Here is a 21,769-nt window from a genome sequence, read left to right on the forward strand (position 1 = left end):
TAAAAATTAATTTAACCTGATTGAATTGAATCTTTAAAATTTTCTAATTAATTTAAATGTAAATGTCAATAGCCCTATGTGGCTAGCGGCTAGCACAGTGACCAGCCCAGGCGTGAGGGCTCCAGAGCCGTGCTTCCCAGTGGGCAGGACGAGGGGCCGTGTTCAGCGCACAGCCCCTTGTGTGTGGAGGACGCAGAACCACTGGGGCTGAAGGCTGAAGATACGGGGAGAGAAGAAGGTTTGGGGCAGAGTAGAGGGTCTTATCCTGGTGCCCTCGGGAGGATTTCAGGGGAGTATGAATGACCAAAAAGGTTATTAAAATTATATATATACATTCATGCCTTTGTCTGCAGAGAGTCTTTTGCTTTCCTTAGAAGCACAAAAGAATCCCTGATCTCAAAAAGGAGAGAAAATAACTCCTTGATCTGTCAGATACCACTTACTTCTTCAGGGAAGCCTGCTTTGATCCCAGAGCATAAGGTTTCTCTGCAGTATCTCTATGATAGTTTTCTTTGTAGCATTTGAAATAGTATAAAATTATATATACATAATTTTTTAAAGATTTTATTTATTTGTCAGAGAGAGAGAGAGAGAGAGAGAGCACAAGCAGGGGTAAGGGGCAAAGGGAGAGGGAGAAGCAGGCTCCCCACTGAGCAAGGACCTGATACAGGACTCAATCCCAGGACCCTGGGATCATGACCTGAGCCAAAGGCAGATGCCTAACCAACTGAGCCACCCAGGAGTCCCATATATATGCAATTTTTTAAAACTAAAACCCATCTTATTTCACTAAGGGATAAGTCCCATAAATTAAGCAGTAACCAGATCTGGTTTCGCTTATCAATAAATCCCCAGAGACTGACATAGTGCCTGGTACATAGAAGATAGGCACTTAGATTGGATAGATTGAAGGTGGGTAGGTGGGTGGATGGACGGATGGATGGACAGACAATGACCAATGGATAGAAGGAGGCAGGCATGCAAGCATAAATGAAGAAACAAATTAGCAAACAAATTAGGGACATCCTTTACCCTGATAACTATAATTCTCAAAAGAAAAACAACCAAAGACCCCCAAACTGACGTGGGGGTGTGGGGCTGTATCACTCCAGGCTGCTGTCCCAATCAGAACCATACAGGCATCCTTTTTGTTCCCCCCCCCCCCCAAGAGGAATGCTCTTTCCTTCCTCTCCTTCCACAGCATGTTGCCTGTCCCTCAATCTAGTGTCTATTTCATCTCCAGTGGACTTCATTGCTTAAAAATCTACTTCCCCCACTAGACTTCTAAAAGGAAGGGACCTTGTCCTTCTCAACGTAGCATTCCTCAGGCTGTGTGACTTCTGTCCTGCAGAAGCACACATATGTTGGAGGCCAGTCCACTCTTACCCTGAGCCAGCCTGGCTTATTCATCTTTATACGTCCACCCTCACCACTCACAGACAGGGTAAGACTGTCAGATTTAGCAAGTGAAAATATAGGACACACCATAAAACGTGAATTTCAGATAAACAAGGAATCACATTTTTAGTATAAGTATATCCCATGCAATATTTGGGATACACTTATAGTAGAAAATAATAATAATCATTATTTACGTGAAATTCAAAATTAATTGGACATCTCCTATTTTATCTGGTGACCCTGCTCCAGGGCCTCAAAGGGAGCAGGTAGCCAGTTAGTAAGAAGCGTGGGTGGCATGGGGGAGAGAGGCGAATAGGGAGATGAGTGACCAGCTCTGTAAAGTCCTAAGGCTTCAGATAAGTGTAGAATGCACAGTTACCGGCTTATCTGTGGGTTCTCTTCCCCAGTGCCATTAATGAGCTAGCTCCCCCATGCTTCACCAGAGGACTCATTCATGCCACAGGTCACATCAAAAAGACACTATCTCTCCTCCAAGCACCAGTCCTTCCGCTCCTGCCTCCCCCGACCTGCCGCCCCCTCAGGGCCGGATGCCCTGGTGTGTGCACGAGATTGTCCATTACCAAGGATCTCGCATAGATTTGCTCATGTAAACCTCACGACAACCCTCCTGTGTGGGTACTACTCAAATCTTCATTCCACAGATGGGAAAACAGAACCTAGAGAAGTTAAGACCTGTTTCCAGAGTTACACAGTGTGACAGAGCCACAGTGCGTCCCCAGTGCCTAAGCTCTAAGCCACTCTCTCACACAGCTGCTCAGAAAGGCCAGTTGTGAGGGCACCAGGACCAGAGACAGAGTTAGCAATGCCATTCGTTCTTCCTCTATAGGAGCCGCCATATTAAAATCAGCGACCCCGATGAGTAAGAAAGGCTTTCCAACGTGAACGCCACTGAAAGTCATCATGTCATGAGTTCTGTAAAATGGGTTCACAAAGATGCTATGCTTGGCGCAAAGGTTAAATTCCAAAGAACCATCCCAACCCCTTTCCAAACTGCATCTACAGGGTGGCGATGACCCATGTAGACAGGCCTGGCCATGCTCATGGCGAGAGCCAGCACATCGCACAAGATGCTCCATGCTGTGTGTCCCAACACACAGGAAATAAGCCCTCCAGGCAAGGAAGAAGTGGGGGGAGCAGCATTCCTTTCTCGTGAGGTTCTGTAACTAAGGAGGGGGGGGAGGGACCAGAACAGAAGGGGGGGAAGAAAAGCTCTGATTTGAGAGTTTCCGCTGGCTCACAGACCCTCTCTGGCTCATCAATGAGTCCTTTCAGGGTTTCCTCTCCCCAACCAACTTATCATTTCCTGTCCAGCACACTACACCCATTGATGGGGTATCAGCAAATCCCACCAGCTTATACCAGAAGGACCCAAGGAGATTGGACAGGAATGGGGGAGGTGAGGAGAGGAAGAGGCAGGAAGGTAAGGAGTGGCTTTCCACCCCACATTGTTGGATTAAGACAGGATTTACTGGAATACAGGAAGCTGGCTCATCTTTGGCTCATCTCATAAATAGAGTGATAAGGACAATGGGATAAAGTCAGGTACTTAGGGGCAACATGCAGGCCTGGCCTCTCCAAGATGACTCACCACCAAAAGCCTGCAAATGAAGGACTGGACCTTGGTTGTGAGGGCCAGGAGCGCATGTCTCTTCTTTGTATTTTTATTGGCCAACACCAGGCTTATAGCCCTAAGGAAGAATCTAGAACTTCTGTTTCCCCTTCCTGATGTAGGAAGGGTTTCTGTCCAACTCATGGTGATTCTGCCTTCTCTGGTGCCTGACTCGGATAAAGAGGCCTAGGCCCCCTGCTGGTCGTGTCTGTGACCCTCTACCCGGGGCCACACTGATTGGTCCAGAGAGGGCACCTGACCCAAATCAGGCCAATCCGAGTCTTCCCTGGGATTTTTCAACTTGAAACTAGGAGAGTCAATCGATCTCTCTGGTGTTGGGAGCCAACAGATATGAAATTTGGGAGCTGTTGACAGCCACGCTCCTCGGGAATTTGAGGACAGTGCCCAGAGAGAAGCAGAAAGCAGACGCAGAGAAAGAGCAGTTGTGGTTTCTGATGTTCCTGGAGCCCACTGTTTCACTCTCCTTTTCACCCTCTGGTCAACTGCATATCTTCCCTGGTATCTCCTTCCAACCACGTCTCCTATTTGTCTGAGCCAGTAGGAGGGTAAAACCATCCCTTGTAACCCAGAAAGGTCTAACCGAGTTAGCTGGAGTCAAGGGAGGCGTCTGCAGGAGGAGCTGTGTGAACATGCCTGTGTATATTAGAGAGTCGCACACACATGCGCGCGTACAAACAGGGCGGTGAGAGCCTTATTCAGCCAGACAGACACAGTGGTATGCCCCGTTTGTGTCTGTAGTTCAAGAAACTGCTTATTTTCTGTTTCTGTCTCTCCGGTGTGTTTGCTTTTCTTTGTCTGCAATGACGTAGTGGCTGGTGTCTCACCCTGGATGTTTACAGATACATGTCTGCTCATGCACACAGCACCCACGGCCATCCTCCTGCCTCTCCACCCTGGTTTCCTACCCCCCAGGCAAAGGACGGTGACAAAGCTCGGACTGTTAAGACCATCAGAGGAAGCCAACAAAGCCCGGTGTCTGCATGCGATATTCAAGACCCAGCTAGCCAGGCGAGGTTTCCTCATTTGTCCCTCTGCTCTGACCGAGACGCAGACCCCAAGTGCTCTGACAAGGGTTCTCCAGATGAATGAGGATACGAGAGCGGCCAGCCCACCGGAGACTCAGGCCACTGCAGGTGAAACTGGGTACCATCTGAACTCAGACCAACTTACCTGCAGGTCAAAGAACTTGCTGTACCTCCGGTAGATGGTCTGGGACGTGGAGTCGGACCAGGTCACATTGATGATGTACACCTGTGGAGAAAAAGTAAGAGCAAATGAGTGGGTGACGAAGGTCGAGCTTCAAGCTGTACCAGACACCATTTACCATGACTGGGGGTGCCCCGTGGCCAGGACCATTCCTACCTCTGTCCCCAGGACCCAGCACAGTGTGTCAGGTACCACCCAGATGCTACACACATTTATTTAAATACACACACACACCTAGAAGGATATTCAATAAATTGCTAAGGATGATTATCTTAGATTAGGATTACAAGTGGTTTTCATTTATATGTATTTTATACAACGAACATACATTGGGGTTGTCAAAAATTTCCACTGGCTCTCAAACTTTACAGTGAATGAGATTCTACAGGAGGTCTTCCCAAGTTGCAGATGCTGGGGCCCCACTCTCCGAAATTCTACATAAGTAGATCTGGGGTTTCAGGGCTCAAGCATCTACATTTTATTTATTTATTTTTTTTTAAGATTTTATTTATTTATTTGACAGAGAGAGACACACAGAGAGAGAGGGAACACAAGCAGGGGGAGAGGGAGAGGGAGAAGCAGGCTTTCCACCGAGCAGGGAGCCTGATGTGGGGCTCGATCCCAGGACCCTGTGATCATGCCCTGAGCCAAAGGCAGACGCTTAATGACTGAGCCACCCAGGTGCCCCTGCATTTTATTTTATTTTGTTTTTTAAAGGCTTTATTTTTTTAAAAAAGATTTTATTTATTTGAGAGAGAGAGAGAGCATGAGCAGGGGAGAGGGGCAGAGGTACAAGCAGACTCCTCACTGAGCAGGGAGCCCAACGCAGGGCCCAATCCCAGGACCCCAAGATCATGACCTGAGCTGAAGGCAGATGCTTAACTGACTGGGCCACCCAGGCGCCCCTTAAAGGCTTTATTTTTATATAGCAGTTTTAGGTTCACAGCAAAATTGAGCAGAAAGTACAGAGAGTTCCCATACACCCCCTGCCCTCTCCCACCACCTGTTAAAATTGGGCATCTATCCTTTTTAACAAACCACTTCTGCTGTAGTTGATCCTCAGAACCCACTCCGAAAAGCACTTCAGGTGACCATAAGCATTTCAGAGATGTGCAATTCATCCCAGTATCGCTACGTCTTAGCTCAGGGCTGGGCACAGAGTGGAGTGGGAATTCAGAAAGCGTTTTGCTGCAATGAACAATCAAACAGACCCTCTGGATGAGAGGCAGATTTGCAGGACAGAAGTGAGCACATGTAAGATTTGTAAACTTGTCTGAAATGAAGGCATTTCCTGGACCCCATTCCCAATGTCACCCCACTTCCCGGGGCTCAGGCTCTCCAAGGCTGCTGCCTCCAGCCAATCTGGAAGGCTCCCTGGCCCGGGAGGTGGACAGGCCTGCTGGCTGGAGAAGGAGAAAGTCCCTTGCCACACAATCTGGCCTACTGTCACCACCACTGCTGTCCCTTTCACCTGAACACACACCAAAGGCACACCCTCCTGGGGGAGAGCTCAGTGAGAGGGAGGGGTCCCCTCAACCCCCTCAGGGCTATTCTGCTGAACTTCCCCTCTGGTGCCTGCTGTGACCTCTCTGGGGTTAAGGGACAGCACTGAGACACAGTGAGACCCCTGCCTTGCTTCCTCCCTCCCAAGAGACGAGTGGCTATGCCCACAGCTGTGGTTCCCTTCGCCAGGGTGTGCATCAGAATCTCCTGGCCGGCTTCATAAACGCTCAGATTCCAGGCACTTGCCTAGTGATTCAGATTCAGTAGGTCTTGGGGGACTCCACCTGTGAGAAGAAAATGGCCAGCGAAGCCAGGGGTCTCAGCCACTGTGAGAAGGAAGGAATGTGAGCAAAGAGGAGGAACATTTAGATCCCTTGGCCTCAGGATAGCTGAACTCACCGGATGCCTGGAGCAGGGCTGTCTTAGTCTGTTCGAGCTGCTATGACAAAATACCACTGACTTGGTGGCTTAAACAGCAGACATTTATTTCTCACAGTTCTGGAGGCTGGAAGACCAAGATCAAGCTTTCCAGTGAGACCCACTTCCTGACTTGCAGATGGTCGCCCCGTTGCTGTATCCTTATGTGGTGGAGAGAGGGGGCTCTAGTCTCTTCCTCGTCTTCTAAGGGCACTCATCCCACCACTCATGGCCTCATCTAAACCTAATCACCTCCCAAAGGCCCCGCCTCAAGGATTAGGGCTCCAACATACGAATTTGGGGGAACACAAACGTTCAGTCCACAGCAAGGGCTCTGCACCCAGGGATATGGGGCTTCATGTTTGGCTACTCAATTAACCTCTACGCAAACGAGCTCTGAATCCTCCGTCCCTTCTCCACCCCCCCACCCCCCAAGCCCCCTCAGAGAGGTCGCCTGGCTCAGGGCAGTGTTCTCTGTGACCGGAAACCGAGGAGAGGGCCATAAAGCAAAGCAGACAGCGAAGGTTGCCACCCTGACATGGGGTATTGATGACTTGTTTTATGTGACCCTGATAAGAAAGAACATAAAGGGAAAGGCCATCCCTATCTTCACAAACCCAAAATAAACCATTGACTATGATTATAATAGATAGGGGTGTGCTTTGCTTGAGATCATATATAAACAAATACCTCATACAATTAATGGTAGGAACCATCCAGGTAACGGCCACTTCAGGCCAGCACAGCGTAAAGCACTCGCACGCATTAGCTCATTCAATCTATGACATAGCTACCACTGCTATCTCCATTCTCTACAGGAGGAAGCCGAGGTTCAGAGAAGCTAAATAACGTGCCGGAGGTCACACAGCTAGTAAAATACAGAGCAAAGGACTTGAACCCAGGTCCAGCCGAGTCCAATCACCATGTTCTTAACCACACTGGACTACCTTCCTATATGTAAATTTAAGAGTATGGATATTTAAATTGAACTACTTAATCAGGACTGAAAGACACCTTTCTTAATAAATCTCTGGGTGGCCTGAAAAGTCTGTGTGCCCCTTGCATAGGGGATGGACCTAGAGGGACATGGGGGCGTCATGTCAATTCTGAGAGCAAGAAGAGGCAGAACTCAGGGCCCAGACAGAAGTCAGTGGTCAGGAATGCTACAAAACCAGAGAAATGCAGAGGAAACCCTCACACACAACTGGCTTCACTGACTGTGGCCGGATGCTCTGGGGTTTTCACCGGGGTTATAACCCATCCCATCCCCCCTGCTGACTCCTGGGTGCTGGACCCCCAAATCCTGCCGGCTACATCTCCCCTCCCACCTGCACCTCCCCTTCCCGCAGGTCCCGGGCAGATAGCAGATGCTGTACATGGCCAGGTGCTCCCTTCCTGACCTCTGCCTGGGCAGACACACTATAAGGAGGCCCCAAGCGGCAGTGCCCTCCCAGGAGACAGCATGCAGGCCATTAGACAGCAGCCTTTCTCCCTGGCCAACCAAGCGGGGCCCGGAGGAAGGGCTTAACTGGGGCTTAACATGACCCATGCTCCATCCTCTTCAGTAATTAGGGGCTTCCCTTCACCTCCCAGGGAGAATTAATTATAGGCTCCCAGCCTCCGGCGGCTGGGAGGTCTCTCCATCTGCAGAGGAAACTCAGACCCAGGATGGTGATTTGCCAAGAAAGAGGCACACACTGTGGAGTCAGTCACACCTGGGTTTCACTTTCAGGATCGTCCCTATTGGCTGTGAGACCTCAGTCCAGCCTCTCAGACCCTCAGGCTCCTCCTCTATTCAATAGGCACAAGACTGGGGGCTGGCGGGCCTGCCCCCTATGCTGGTTGCCACGGCAGGTGTGCTCACCCCATTAGAGCCAGAGCTGAGACAGGAGCCCAGACCTCCCAATTCCAGGCTAGGGCTAACCAGCACACAACCAGAGCACCCCCCACCACGGCCCCTGCAAAAGTCCTTTCCCTTCACAGAGAACCATCTCTGTCTAACCCTTGACCTGAACCCACACTGAAGACAACCTCTGGAGAAAAGCCAGAGGGTAGGGTGGCAGAAGTTGCCCAGTGACCCTTGCGGGCCACAGCCACCAGGCTGCAACACGGCGTGCTTCCCCTCAAAACTCATTTCTTTCCTTTTTGGGCAAAGGCTTGCACATGAAGTGAGCATGAAGTGACTCTGGTGCGGCAGTGTGGAAATGAATCCTCACCCCAGGTTCTCCCAAACCTTTAGGATTTACCAGAGGCCCCCCAGCCTCCCTCCTGGACAAACCGTCTAAATCCTGAGTTGAGGAAATGATCAGAGACCTCCCTGGAAACAGAAGCCCAGAGGTCCGAGGACAGTCTCCAGACCCCTTTCTTTCATCTGGGCAGCCTCTTTCAAGTGCTGGTCTGCTTTCCTCCAAACCTTGAATATCCTAGATTAGCGTTCCAGATGAGCAATGGATATGCAAAATTCCAGCCCAACCCATACAACCCCCACCCACATTAGATTCTCAAGCCTCTCGGAGCTGGCCCTGCCAGCATTGGAAATGCTAGCGATAACCCCCCCGAGAAAGAGCAGGTGGAGGGGAAGGGGGACAGGGCAGAGGTCATCTGAGAAAGCCAGCTCTGTTTCCAGGGCCTGCGTCAGGGGCCCAGATAAATTCTCCTCTGGCTGTAGGAGCGGCCAAGATAACATTACCCCGCAGCTGGTTCTCAAGAAAGGTTTGCAGTTAAAACATCCTGCTTCCACACACTTTACTTGGGGTTGTGTTTCCCGGGTGGAGTTTCCCTTACTCTGGATTTTAAAAACCCAGGGATTCTATTTCCCCCGTTTCTGGCCATTTCGGGCAGATGGCAGGCAGCTAGGAGACCTCGCCGTTGACCAGCAACTGTGTCCAGTTTCTCCTGGGGAGGCAACTCCAGAGTCTCATGTCCACCTGCCCTGCTTATCCTCTACAGAGGGGTCTCCACCACAGACACAACTGTGGAGACTCTCAGCAGACACCCAGCACGATGCTTTGGTCCGACCAGCCCACCCACTCAGGACCACCTTCCATCCGCTCAGCTCATCAGGCCCAGAAATGTCTGAAGCTTCCAATACTTCCAAGTCTTGCTCCTTTCAACAAGAAAACAGCCATAATGCAAATCAGACCCACGGCTTAACTCCAGAGCACTGAGAATGAAGCCCAGCCCAGTTCCTGTGGAGGGACCTTCACGATCGGACCTGGGCCGCAACCAAAGAATGACCCAAAGATATGGCCCAACCATTCTTAGGAGGCCTAGGACCTGCCCCATGTTTAATTAGAAAGGGCCAGTAAATACCTATTGCTCCCTGTGCTGACAAAAAGTAACGTTAGAGGCAAGGAGTTAGGAACTGTGGAAGAAACCGTATATCCTCATGGCACTGTGGTTCGGTTTACTAAGGAAGGTCTTATTTTCTCTGGACCCCTACCAGCTACCCCTGGCCCCAGGCCAAATGGAAACTCCATGACAATCTTCCTTCACCCGCTCACACCATAGTCCATCAGGTGGCTAGGACTAGGGCCGTTGCATACAGTAGTACAAGTTGTTCACTGCCCAAAGACAGCCAAGGGGCAAGTAGGGGCTGAAATCTCACCTATACCCTGCACCTCAAACTGTGCACTTTGGCTGGAAGCTGCAGGCACACAGAGAAAGGGGTGCCTTATTCTAATGCATGCACAGTGCTTCTGGTCAGGACACAGCACCCTGTTCTAGTGCCCCTGGGGGGGGGGGGGAGCTGTCACTGCTTTTTAGGGCCCTTGAGGTCATAATACCTCCTCAGGACCCAGCTCTTCAACTCCCCCAAATCTTCTAGATGGAGGGATGCTTAGCATTTGGGACCGAAGAAGTCTGAATGAACACAGCCAGTAAAGGGGAGTTTACATCTGGGGACATGATCGTTGCTCTGGCTTCCGGCAGGAGCAGTTCATCATGCCAAGTTTTCCGTGAAGATGACACCAACCCATCTAAGGTACCAATCAGTTCTAACCTTACATTCAAAGGGTCCCACGTACTATGTCCTACCCCAGAGAGGGGAGGAGTGGAACATAAGTTCCAAATCAGGCCAGACTGATCCTTGAGGTCCAAACTACCTGGCAAGGCAGAAGACCCAAGGCTGCTGCACCCGCATGCCAAGTGGCTAAACCAAAGGCTGGGCCAGTGCCCCCTTTCCTCCCTGCTGGGCCCACCGAGTCCCACAGTAAGCAGTGAAGGCCATGGTGTCAAAGACTCATCTTGACTGCACCCAGAGAGAAAGGCCCAGAATCCAACATCTGACCTGGGTCCACTAGCCTAGCAAGCTTGTGTCCATCTCTTGTGGTGCTCCTAGTCTGATTTCCACAATTAGCCAGTTATTATATCTGCCTTAATTTGCTAATTGTTGGCTCAGAACAACCCAGCACTGGACACATGCTGTGTCCCTGCCGATTTAACACGACTGAGTATGTCCTTCCCAGCAGCAAGGGCAGCAAACGTCTCCCCCAGCCCGGCTAGTCCTCAGGGCACACTGAAATGATGACTGACTGGTGGGTCTACTGATTGAAAATCCATGGGGTTTGAAGCACCAACGAGATCACAAACAGCAACACTTGGGGACCATCCCCCCCACCCCCAGAAGCAAATCCCCAATGGCCAAGGGTAGACTACAAATACATCTGGCTCAGTACAAGCGTCTTTGCGCCAACCTAAAACCCGGTCGGCAAGATCAAGTTTAATAGCCTGTGGCTACTTGGCTAAAGTTTCTGCTCACTCTCAGGGTACGACCCTATTAAAATTCCAAGCCCTCCTCTAGGGTGGGTGCTTTCTCATGGGGTGGGGAGGATGGTGATGCTGCAGATTTGGGGAAGAAGCACCACCTAGAAGCTTGGACGTGGAGGGTGCCCCCCACCCCAGCATGCCCACGGACAGATTGACCACAGGATTGATGACCAGGTGTTGGAACCTTTCCCGTGCTCAGACCACCCTCCTCCAGGCTCGCTCTGGACCTCATGTCTATGCACCAGTCACAGTAAATGCAGCTGATGCGACCCCAGGAAGGCTCTGGGAGGGAAGGGGCGCATGCTGGCAGAATGTCCCTCCCAGAACTACCTGTCCACCAGTCACCAAAACACAGCGGCCGCCACTGCAGGCCTGCACCACATGGCCCTCATCTGGGATAAAGGGCTTTTTAAAGGGGTTTGGAGAGGAGACAGTCAGTGGGCTCCTGTACCTTACCAGACACCTTCGAGAGGGTTTAGTGGGTACCCATCACACTCACTGCGGGTACCTGCTACTGTTTGCATGGGTCACGGGCCTTGACTATTGATTTAACTTGAAAGGCAGTGGGTAGGCGAGAGGGTCTGGAAAAAGCCTCCAATAATAATTTGTATCTTCGCTTACTGGTGGGGATAACAGTAGTGACCTACTTTGGGGTTGTTGTGAGGATTCCGTGAGCTAACCTGTACCTCCCCATTAGCATGGAAGCGCCCTGAAGGCAGATGATGGCATCCTAGCGCTCAGCAGGACACCTTTCCCCTAAGAGGTGCTCACTTAATATCCCTTAAGTGAGTGAAGGAACAAAACAACTGACAAACATTGAGTGAGTGCTTACCTAGTACCTGGTTTTGTGCCAAGCTAACAACGAGGCAAAGTCCCCCCGACCTCCAAGCTCTTACAGCTCAGCCAGACAAATCAAAGTAGGGAAACAGTGCAAGATGGAGTCATGGGGTGCCAAAAAGTGAGGCTCAGAAAGGACCAAAGGCAGTGTGGGCACTGTGGAGGGGGAAGGCAGCTTTGAAAGCATTTGATGGGTTTAAATTTTAGCTCTAACATTTCTCTGCTGTGTGGGCTTGGGCAAGTGTCTTAGCTTCTCTGAGTCAGGGTTTCCCTAACTGCAATGTGTGGTTTATAATGGGAGCGTCCCATTAAATGTGACGACGGACGTGGGGCGCTCGGCACAGGACCCGGCACATGGCAAACACCCAACGAACGTTAGCTATTTAGACGTCCAGGAAGAGAGAGGGCGTGAACCATCTTCTTTCCCTTTGCCATGAGACATGGAGCATGACACCAGGAACTGGAGCAGGAGGGGAGTGGGAAGTGGGAAACAGGGACACAGATGGACGAGGACGAACCCACGCGTGCGCACACATGCACACGCGTGCGGGCACACCAGTAGCGGAACCAGCGCTGGCCTGGGAGAGCAGAAGGGCAAACATTAACTGCTGCCTGGAGCTAGGAAAACAATGGCTGACCTCAGGAGCCCCCCACTGAAAGGATGGGCGAGCTGTGGCAGGCTCCTCTGGGTCGGAGGCTTTTTTCTTCTTTATTTCATGTTTCCTGGAAGGGGAAGTGAGTGTCTAACATAGGAGCTCCCAGGATTTACAAACCCTCCATGGACCTTAAAAAAAGGTTCAGCTGTCAAAGCTCTGTGTATATAATCACCAGAACTAGGAGAGAAACAGCAAGAAGAGTCTGTTCTTAGAAATCTTTTTCTTAAATACACAAAACTATAGGTTTCATCAGGAAGAACAATAATAGCCATGCCCACTTCACGGAGCACTTACTGCATTCCAGGCATTGCTAAGCACTTTATTCAGATCATCTCATTTAATCCTTGTTGTCATCTCTGGTCCATAAACGAAGACATCTAGAGAGGTAACTGGTCTACCTAGGTCATACCGGTGGCATGTTGCAGAGCTCGGCATCAAACGCGGCGTTAACTACATAGCCAGACCACCTCAGCCTCTTTAATAACTACACCAGACTGCCAGGAACAAGGCAGAGTCCCTGCCCCAAGGCTCTGCCCTCATGCTTCAATCTGCTGTTCTGTCGAGGGGTGGCTTCACGTGTGGGTGATCTATCAATGAGTCCTGAGGTCCCCCATGTGGCAGGCGGGTAAGAAGGTCTGCATGGGGACCAGCACTATTTTACATGATCTGAGTTCATCACATCAGCTCCATGAAAAGGTGTTACTCACTCTCAGCCCCACTCCCCATCCATAAAATAGGGGTGCTAATAACTGCCTCGCTGTGAGGATTAATGAGAACACAAGAACCACCACCAGCGCCTGGGACACTGTAGCTGCTCAATAAATGTGACCTCCCTTTCCCATCCCCCCACCCCCACCCCCTACCACCTTCCAACTGCCTGGCATGGTCTTCGGCACTTAGAATTAGAAAGTTTTGGAGGCACCAATTAGCCCTGGGTCTTGAAAGGAACCCACTTTCATTTCTAGAGCTCTGGACGTGGTCCTCACTCCATGCTTTCCAGGGTCCCTGAGGGCGCATGGTTGAACCTTTGTACCTTTGTCCCTCCAACTGGGCCACCACCCTCTGGTCCCAAGCTAGCTTATCAGAGCAGACAGGTCTGACCACCTTGCACCAGCAGGTGCGCCAATGGAGAGGTAGCAATGGGCAGTGGACATCTTGGCTAATGCCCAGGACCCTGGGGAGTGTGGCAGTGTGCCTAAACTAGGGGAAGGAGGCTCACCCTATTATGAAAATCGAGAAAAACTCTAGATGCACATTGACATTCAGGAACTAGAGTCCTGGAAACCTTAAACAAACGTATCCTCTCCTGAACCATAAAGAGTGTCATGCTCCTGAGCTTCCATGGGGCTTGGACACAGCCCAGTGGGTGTAGGAAAGGGTTAGCAATGACTGACTCTCAAATCAATGACTGACCTGGGCCCGCTGACCTGGACACACACATCCTGTGAACGTGCCCCACTCCCTCGTCACACCCTAGAGAGCAAGGCAAAGGTTAACACACACAGCTTGGCTTCCTCTTCCTGGGAAACAGAGCAGCCGGGCAAGGCCAGAGGCCAGCAGTCTCCTCCACACACAGCATGCAGGGGAAATGACCCCAGTGTTTCCTCCCCACCATCTGACACACTCACACCTTCCTCTCTGCTGTGCTCAGCAAAGCTCAACTTTTGACACAAGGCAAATAGCTGTCATTAGGAATTTTGTTGCAAGGGACAGACTGGACAATTGTTTTGGAAAGCATTTTGGCAATCTCTATCCCAAACTTACATTGCCTTTGACTTAGCAATTTCACCTCTAAGAATTTATCCACACAAGTGTGGATATGTGTAGGTGTGCATATGTGTGTACGTGTTGTATGTGTTTATGTATATAAAGATGTTTATGGCAGCCCTGTTTGTAAAAATAAGGAAAAAGTAAGGAATAGTGAATGTCTAGTGATGTAAAAAATAGTCAAATAAATTATGATTCATACACCTGTTAAAGAGAAGGTGGCTCTTTCTGTGTCATTTTGGTAAAATGTTCACACTACACTGAGAAAAGGAAAAAAAAACCAGATTATGAAACAGTACGTACATAATACGATTAGATGTATTTGGGGAGAGGTGTATGTATGGGGTGTATGTGTATGTGAACGTGCATGCACATTTGAAAAGTCTGGGAAAAAAATGCAACAAACTGATAAGTGGTTATTTGGGTTAGGAGAAGGAGAAACAGATTAATTTCACTTTATACTTTATACATTTCTATTTTATTTCTTTTGAACATGTATGGCTTTCATAATTTAAAGCAAAATTTCCATCTTATAAAATAATTGTGTCCTCTTAGCTAGCTAATGTCAGCTCCTAAATATTCTGCTAAAATCCAACATTTGCTCATTCTTGGGGAGTTTTAGGGTATTTCAAGTTCAATCTTGAGCCCTTGAAACCAAGGTCTGCAACCCTGAGTACACATACAATCCCCTGGAGTGCTTTAAAAACACTGCCTCCCCGGGCCTCACCCCACACCCCCCCACACACCATTTAAATCAGAATCTTGAAAGATGGGGTGGGCATTGGTAGTTTGCAGAGCTCCCCAGGTGAGTCTACTGGTTGTTACAGATCCAGAACCACTAAGGTGAAACAATACTAAAAACAGTGCTGAACTAGCTGGAAAAAATACTCAGTAAACAGAAAGCAATGTGATAGTATAATTTCTACTATTAACAGTCACCTCTGCCTTCAAGAGGACTAGTGAGAGAGCCTGTACTCGGTGATTTTTGGAAAGTTCTGCCTCCAGTTTTGGAATTCACCAGCTCGAATGGGGAAAACAAGGGGCTCGTTTGTTCTGAGCTATGGCTGTGTTTCGCTTTCTTTGGCAGCCTGTGACCATCCTCACCTCCCAGAACCTACATCAGTGACTGAGGGGTCAGAGTCCAGCCCTTTTTGGCTCCAGGAGGAACAGCTGAAAGAATTAGAGGTGCTGAACGCAGAAAGGGCATTTAAGAGACACACGACAGCTGGTTTCATATATTTAAAGGACTACGAATATGGGAGGTTCAACTCCAGTTGTACTCAAAGGAAGGTGGTGGCTAATGAGCGCAAATTATAGGAAAGCAGGTCTTTGCCTAATGTCAGGAGGAACCTTCCAGCCGGAGTGGCCGAAGGACGGCAGGGGCTATCTTGTGAAGTAATGGGATGGTCAGGGCAGGAGATGAGTGACCTCCTGTCCGTGATGTTGCTGGAAAATCCCTTCCCACTCAGCCCTCCAACTCTCTGAGGCCAGAAACACAAAGTTTTAGCAAAATCTACTGGGAATGCAGCTCCTTTAACAAACAGTTTTCCACTCTCAACAAATCTAGCCTAAGCACCAGCTGAGGGCCAGGATCTGAACTAGGTGCTGGACAGATGCGCAGTGAGCTAGACGGCCTGTCCTCATGGAGTTTGCATGGGGAGCATCAGGCGCCCATATGATCATTTCTGACTGTCCAATAAAACCGAGTGCAGCGATAGAAACCGGTGGCAGGGGAGGTGGCTACTTTAGACACATGGTCAGGGAAGGCCTCTCTCAGGAGTGGATATTTGAGTTGAGACCTAAATGTGGAGAGCAAAGCACCGCTCACCCACTGGGGAGGTGGGTGGGATCTCAGTTTGACTCAATCCAAAATTGGAAGGGAACCCACCCTCACATCATCTACAAAAGTTAACTCAAAATGAATCAAATACTTCCATGTGAGCAATAAAACTATAAAGGTCTTAGAAGAAAATATAGGTGCAAATCTTCATGACCTTGGACTAGTCAATGGTTTCTAGCATATGACACCAAAAACAGCAATCGAATAAACTGGACTTCATCAAGATCGAAAACTTTTGTGCTTCAAAGGACACAGGCAAGAAAGGGAAAAGACAATCTAGAGAACAGGAGAAAATATTTGCAAATTATACCTCTGATAAGGGACTTGTATCTAGAACACATAAAGAACTCTTACAACTCATAATAAGATAAATAACCCGACTTAGGGGCGCCTGGGAGGCGCAGTCGTTAAGTGCCTGCCTTCGGCTCAGGTCATGATCCCAGGGTCCTGGGATCAAGCCCCACGTCGGGCTCCCTGCTCAGCAGGAAGCCTGCTTCTCCCTCTCCCACTCCCCCTGCTTGTGTTCCCTCTCTCACTGTGTCTCTCTCCGTCAAATAAATAAATAAAATCTTTAAAAAGAAAGAAAAAAGATAAATAACCCAACTTAAAAATGGGCAAAGGATCTGAACAGACTTTTCTCCAAAGAAGATACACAAAGGGCCAATAAGCACAAGAAAAGATGCTCAACATCATTAGCCATCAGGAAAATGCAAATCAAAACCACAGTGAAATACCAATTCACGTCTACTTAGGATGGCTATAATCAAACAAAGACTAGTAAGTGTTGGCAAGGATGTAGAGAAATTCTAACACACCACACACAGAGTCACCATATGACCCAGCGATTCAAGCCCAAGGTATCTGCCCAGGGGAAATGAAAACTCACATCCACACAAAAACTTGTATGCAAATGTTCACGGCACTGCACTATAAAATACTATATATAATAACCAAAAAGTGAAAACAACCTGATGTCCACCAACTGATGAATAGATAAATAAAATGGTGTGTTACAGGGTGCCTGCGTAGCTCAGTGGGCTGAGCGTCCAACTCTTGATTTCAGCTCAGGTCATGACCTTGGGGTTGTGAGAGCGAGCCCCACATCGGGCTCCGTGCTCAGCGGGGAGTCTGCTTGAGATTCTCTCGCTACCCCTCCTCCTGCTCACTCTCTCTCTAAAATAAGTAAATAAATCTTTTTTAAAAAATGACACATGTTACAGCCATATAATGGAACATTAGTCAGTTATAAAAAGGAATGAAGTACATGGATGAACATGGATGAACCTTGAAAACATTATTCTAAGTGAAAGAAGCAGACACAGACGGCCACATTTTATATGATCCCATTTTCACAAGATGCCCAGAAGAGGCAAATCTTGAGAGAGGGCAGTAGATTAGTGGTTGCCTGAGGCTGTGGGTGGTGGCATTAGGGGAAACAGGAAGTGACTACTACTGGGGTTACCCCAAAGAGGGATGATGAAAATGTTCTAAAGTTGACAGTGGTGATGACTGTACGTTATCTGTGAATATACTAAAAACCACTGAACTGTATGCTTTAAATTGGTTAATTGTACGGTATGTGAATTTTATCTCAATAAAGCCGTTTTAAAAAATACTAGAAAAGAAAAGATGTCACTCTCAGTTAAGGGGTTCTTGCCAGACGGGCTCCATTTCTCCATTCTCTCCGCGTGTCTAATTCCTTCAAGGCCCAATCAGGACCCACTGCCTCCTAGAAGCCTCCCTGGACTGCCTCAGCCCTGGCACTCCCTCTGCCCCTTCATCTGGTACACAGCAAGCCTGTGTGGGTAAGGATCGCGTCATGTCCAGCAGTCTCACAGAATACCAGTCCTGGGCCTCTGATCCTCATGTTGCAGATCCCCAACACTGGCATAGTAGGTGTGCCTGGCTTGAAATGCACCTGGCTTCCCAGGCCAGGTAAGAAGAAACCAGGTTCTCTTTCACAGATGACTGGAAAAAACTGATGCCAGAAACATCCTGCTCTCCTTGCCTAGAGAGTTCGCTGGCCCCAGCAGAGCCTGGCGTACAGTAAAACTTTCCCAATCAAGCAGCAAAACTGGGAATACCATCAGCTCCTGTTTGGCTTCCAGGATAGAGAAACTGCATTTAAAAGCTGCTAACCCTGCACTGATGTTGGAAGCGTCCACAGGAGAGTAATTGCAGAACTCATGAAATCTGCTCACCTTCTTTAGCAACATATTTCTCTGTCTGTTCACGATCCTGACCCTGGAGTTTGGCCCAGCCTCCTTTCATCTGGTCCCACCCATCCCTTGCCCCATCTCAGCCCAGGGTCTTTTCCCCCTCTCTCCAAACCCTTAGGGGCACATACAGCTCCAGCACCCACTTCAGCACCAAAGACCCAGACTGCCAATTTCACGTGTACCCATTCCTCCAAACCATTCCCAGAACTGTCCTCAACTGAATCATAAACCCCTTGCAAGCAAGTATTTTATCCTGACTTCCCTCACTTCCCCTACAATATCTAAGGATGCTGGGCACATGGTAGATCCTCAGTAAAGACTTGTCACTGTCGTCTGATAAAATTCAGTTCCATCAAGTAAAGAAGTATTGAGAGCTTACCATGTGCTGGGCTCTGCACTGGGCACTGGTGACCCAAAGTCAAATAAAAGACAGTCCTGGCCCCAGGGGAGCTCCCAGACTGGCGAGAAAGAGCAGCACTGGTAGATAATTTGCTATGGAAGCCAGCTTGAGAGATGTGCACAATCGTGGGGGAACCCGGAGGAGGGGCACCAAGCTGAGCCGGCTTCCTGGAGGAGGTGGTGCTGGAGGTGAGGTGAACGGTGAAAGATAAAGATAAGGAAGGTAACCTGGGTGACAAGGTGAGGGTGGCAGAGGCGGGAGGGTGGCAGAAGCAGAACAGGCTCAGACAAAGGCTGGCAGGGGCAGGGGGTGCCTGAGTTGGGTGGAGAGCCAGAAATAACTGGGGTGGCAGTGAGCACCAGGCAGTGAGTGCCAGGAGGTGAGTTGAGAGTCCCTGGGGGGCTTGAGGGAATGATGCAGGCAGGGGAGAGCAGGAAGGGAGGAAGGCAGAGATGCAGGGGTCAGAGTCGGAGTGTTTCTCAGGTGGGCAACCTGGAGTGGTTTGGGATTGGAGGAGGAGGAAAGAAGGGGCGTGGGGGAGATCTAAGGTCCGAAAGAGGAAGAGATGAGGATGAAGGAGCCTGGAAGGAGCGGAGGGGGCCCTTGGGGAGGAATGACACAAAGGTTAGGTCAGGCTGGTCATGAGAGAATGAGGGTACGGAAATGCATGGGGTCTGGTAAGAGGGGAGGGGACACTTGGAGACTGGGAAATCTCCAGACATCCCCAGGAGACCCGGGACGGAGCATAGTCAGGATGCAGTGGAATGACGAGAACAGATCTCAGGGCTGGGAGTGGGGGGACCCCAGGTCCTGGCAGGGCATGGGGTGCTTTGCTGCTCACTGCTGGGCAGTGCAAAGAGTGGCTGACACCTAGGGACATTCGGTACAGATGAGGTGTAAGCAACTTCTGGCAAAGGAGAGGGACCAAGCACTAGAAGTCTGAGGCTTTGTTTGATGCTCAATTCACTCCCCGGGTCCAGCTCGGAGAGCAAACCTTATAAACCTCCCCTCCCGGCCCAAACTTGGCTCAGAATCCAGAGCCATCTGAAATGAGGAAAGGGAGTACCAGGTCACGTCTTCTGGGCTCCCAACCTGCTTCTCCCTGTCCTCTCCTGCTGCGAGGCCAGAGGAGACCCTCTTCTCTGCCACAGCCAAGTCCAGAATGTCATTTGCTCCCGGGTCCCCTCAGGAAGGAGGAGGAGGGACCTGCCAAGCCGGCTGGAAAGGAGCCCCGCACAGCGCCCAGGGAAGCCTGCCAGAGGCTGCATCTGGCGCGGCTTCCCGCGCTGACTCCCCATCTGGCCCGGGCTTGGAGGTGAGACGAGAAACACACAGCCGGCCTCCTCCCCCAGTGCCCCCCAAAGTCACGTCATCCAGGCATTCCCTGGGGGGAGGGCGGCCCCCTCCCTCTGACCTCAGCCTGTTTCACTTGGCCAGAGCCCACCTCCAGGGAGCAGGCCCCCTCCCCGCATCTTCACTCACACCCAGGCCCATGCAGGGAAAGGCGTGAGCTATAGAGTCCAGCCCTCCCAGGCCGCACACCAGAGCCCCAAATCGGGGCCCGTCCCTCTGAGCCCTGTCTTCTGAGATGCCAGCTGGCTGCAGAGGGGGGCTGGGGGTTGGGGTGCTCAGCCAGACATGGCAGCCCCCAGCTTCCACCCTATGTGTGGACTCGCCCTCCGGCTTCAACCAAGGAGTCAGGGCTGGGGAAGAGAGACACGGAAGCCCAGTGTGTGGTGTCCAACAGCTGCTCATATGAAATGCTAGCTTTGCCTCTTATTTGGTCTAAGATTTTGCACAAATCATCTAATTTCTCTGAGCCTCCATTTCCTCGCCTATAAATGGAGGAAACTGCTTTGGACAGTCTGAGTGAGGATAAATGGGGAAATGCATGCAAAGTGCCTAGCACACGCCTGGCCTGCCGCAAACACCCAACATGTGGCGGTTCATCCCTCCTGCTCCTGGCTTCCCCTGGGGGCGGGGCCAGAGGAGACAGCCCTGCCCCCACCACGGCCATCGGCAGCTCCAAGTACCAGTGGTAAATCTACGATTCTACTGTTGATTTCATCCTTATTTTTTATTTTTACATTTATCTATTCCGGGAAGTAGACAACTGAACTTTTCTGTTTATTATATCTACTACACACAAAAGCAACTTGGGTGAATTTGTTATTTCGAATATCCTCTCTAATGGGGTGCTGCCCACGTGGATGTAACCCCCAGCGGCCCAAGCTCCCCACAGAAATTCTGGAGCTCTCATACATCCACAAGAGCACATGGGTTCTTGCCTGGCGTCCTGCCATGTACCCCACTCCCCTAAATACAGAAGTAGCGGGTCCAGCAGCAAGCCCCCTGCCCAGCCATCTGATCACATGCTCTCTGCCCTGATGCACTGCCCAGCACTGGGGTGGAGGTGAGAGCCAAACTGCCACACCTGTTAACAGTGAGAACCCCAGGAAGCTCAGAGCAAACCCAGGGCAGCCCCTCAGGGTGGGGGCAAAGAGGCTCACTTCCAACTCACAACCCCAGATCTAAATGTCTCCAAGCCCCCTTAGAGACCATTCCACCACCTTCGGGTACAACCCTATCCAGAGTAATGAGTTGAGCCACCTGACAGAAAAATTTTAAATGGGCCAAGAGCATAAATAGGCATTTACCAAAAAAGAAATCCATATGGCCAACCCATCCATGAAAAGAGACTCAACCTCATGTGTCAATGAAAAAAAGAAATCAGAGCTACAAGACATTATTTTTCTTTCGCTGACTGGCAAAACATTCACGTTTGGTAAGTCCCGGGGCTGGTGAAGGTATGAGGAAACAGATATGTCTCCTACGCTGTAGGAGGGATGTGAATTCTTTCAGGAGGGCCCTTTGCCAACGTACATTAAAATGAGAAATGCAAACTCTTTGACCCACCAATTCCCCTGCTAGAAATTTATCCTGGGGATAAACTCACAAAAGTGTGTTGAGTTGTATGTTCAGGGACATTGTTGGCAGTATCCATCAAGTTGTTCCAGGATATCCTCGGAATTAAATGCTTTGCAACTGCCCCAAGAGCGAGATCGTCCAGGTTTGCCCATAGGAACGTTAGGCAGAGGGAGAAGG

General features: G+C 50.0%; 1 protein-coding gene across 4 annotated transcripts in view; it reads right to left on the reverse strand.

Moving 5' to 3' along the window:
* Positions 1–21,769, reverse strand: part of SH3PXD2A (SH3 and PX domains 2A) — a 229,114-nt gene that overhangs the window by 172,669 nt on the left and 34,676 nt on the right. For all 4 annotated transcript variants that reach the window (XM_032423478.1, XM_032423479.1, XM_032423477.1 and 1 more), the window contains exon 2: positions 4,223–4,303. In XM_032423478.1, coding sequence (XP_032279369.1) covers positions 4,223–4,303 — 81 coding nt within the window. The remainder of the gene's footprint in view (positions 1–4,222; positions 4,304–21,769) is intronic.

The sequence above is a fragment of the Phoca vitulina genome, unplaced genomic scaffold (assembly GCF_004348235.1).
Source record: "Phoca vitulina isolate PV1807 unplaced genomic scaffold, GSC_HSeal_1.0 scaffold28, whole genome shotgun sequence".
Taxonomy (NCBI): domain Eukaryota; kingdom Metazoa; phylum Chordata; class Mammalia; order Carnivora; family Phocidae; genus Phoca; species Phoca vitulina.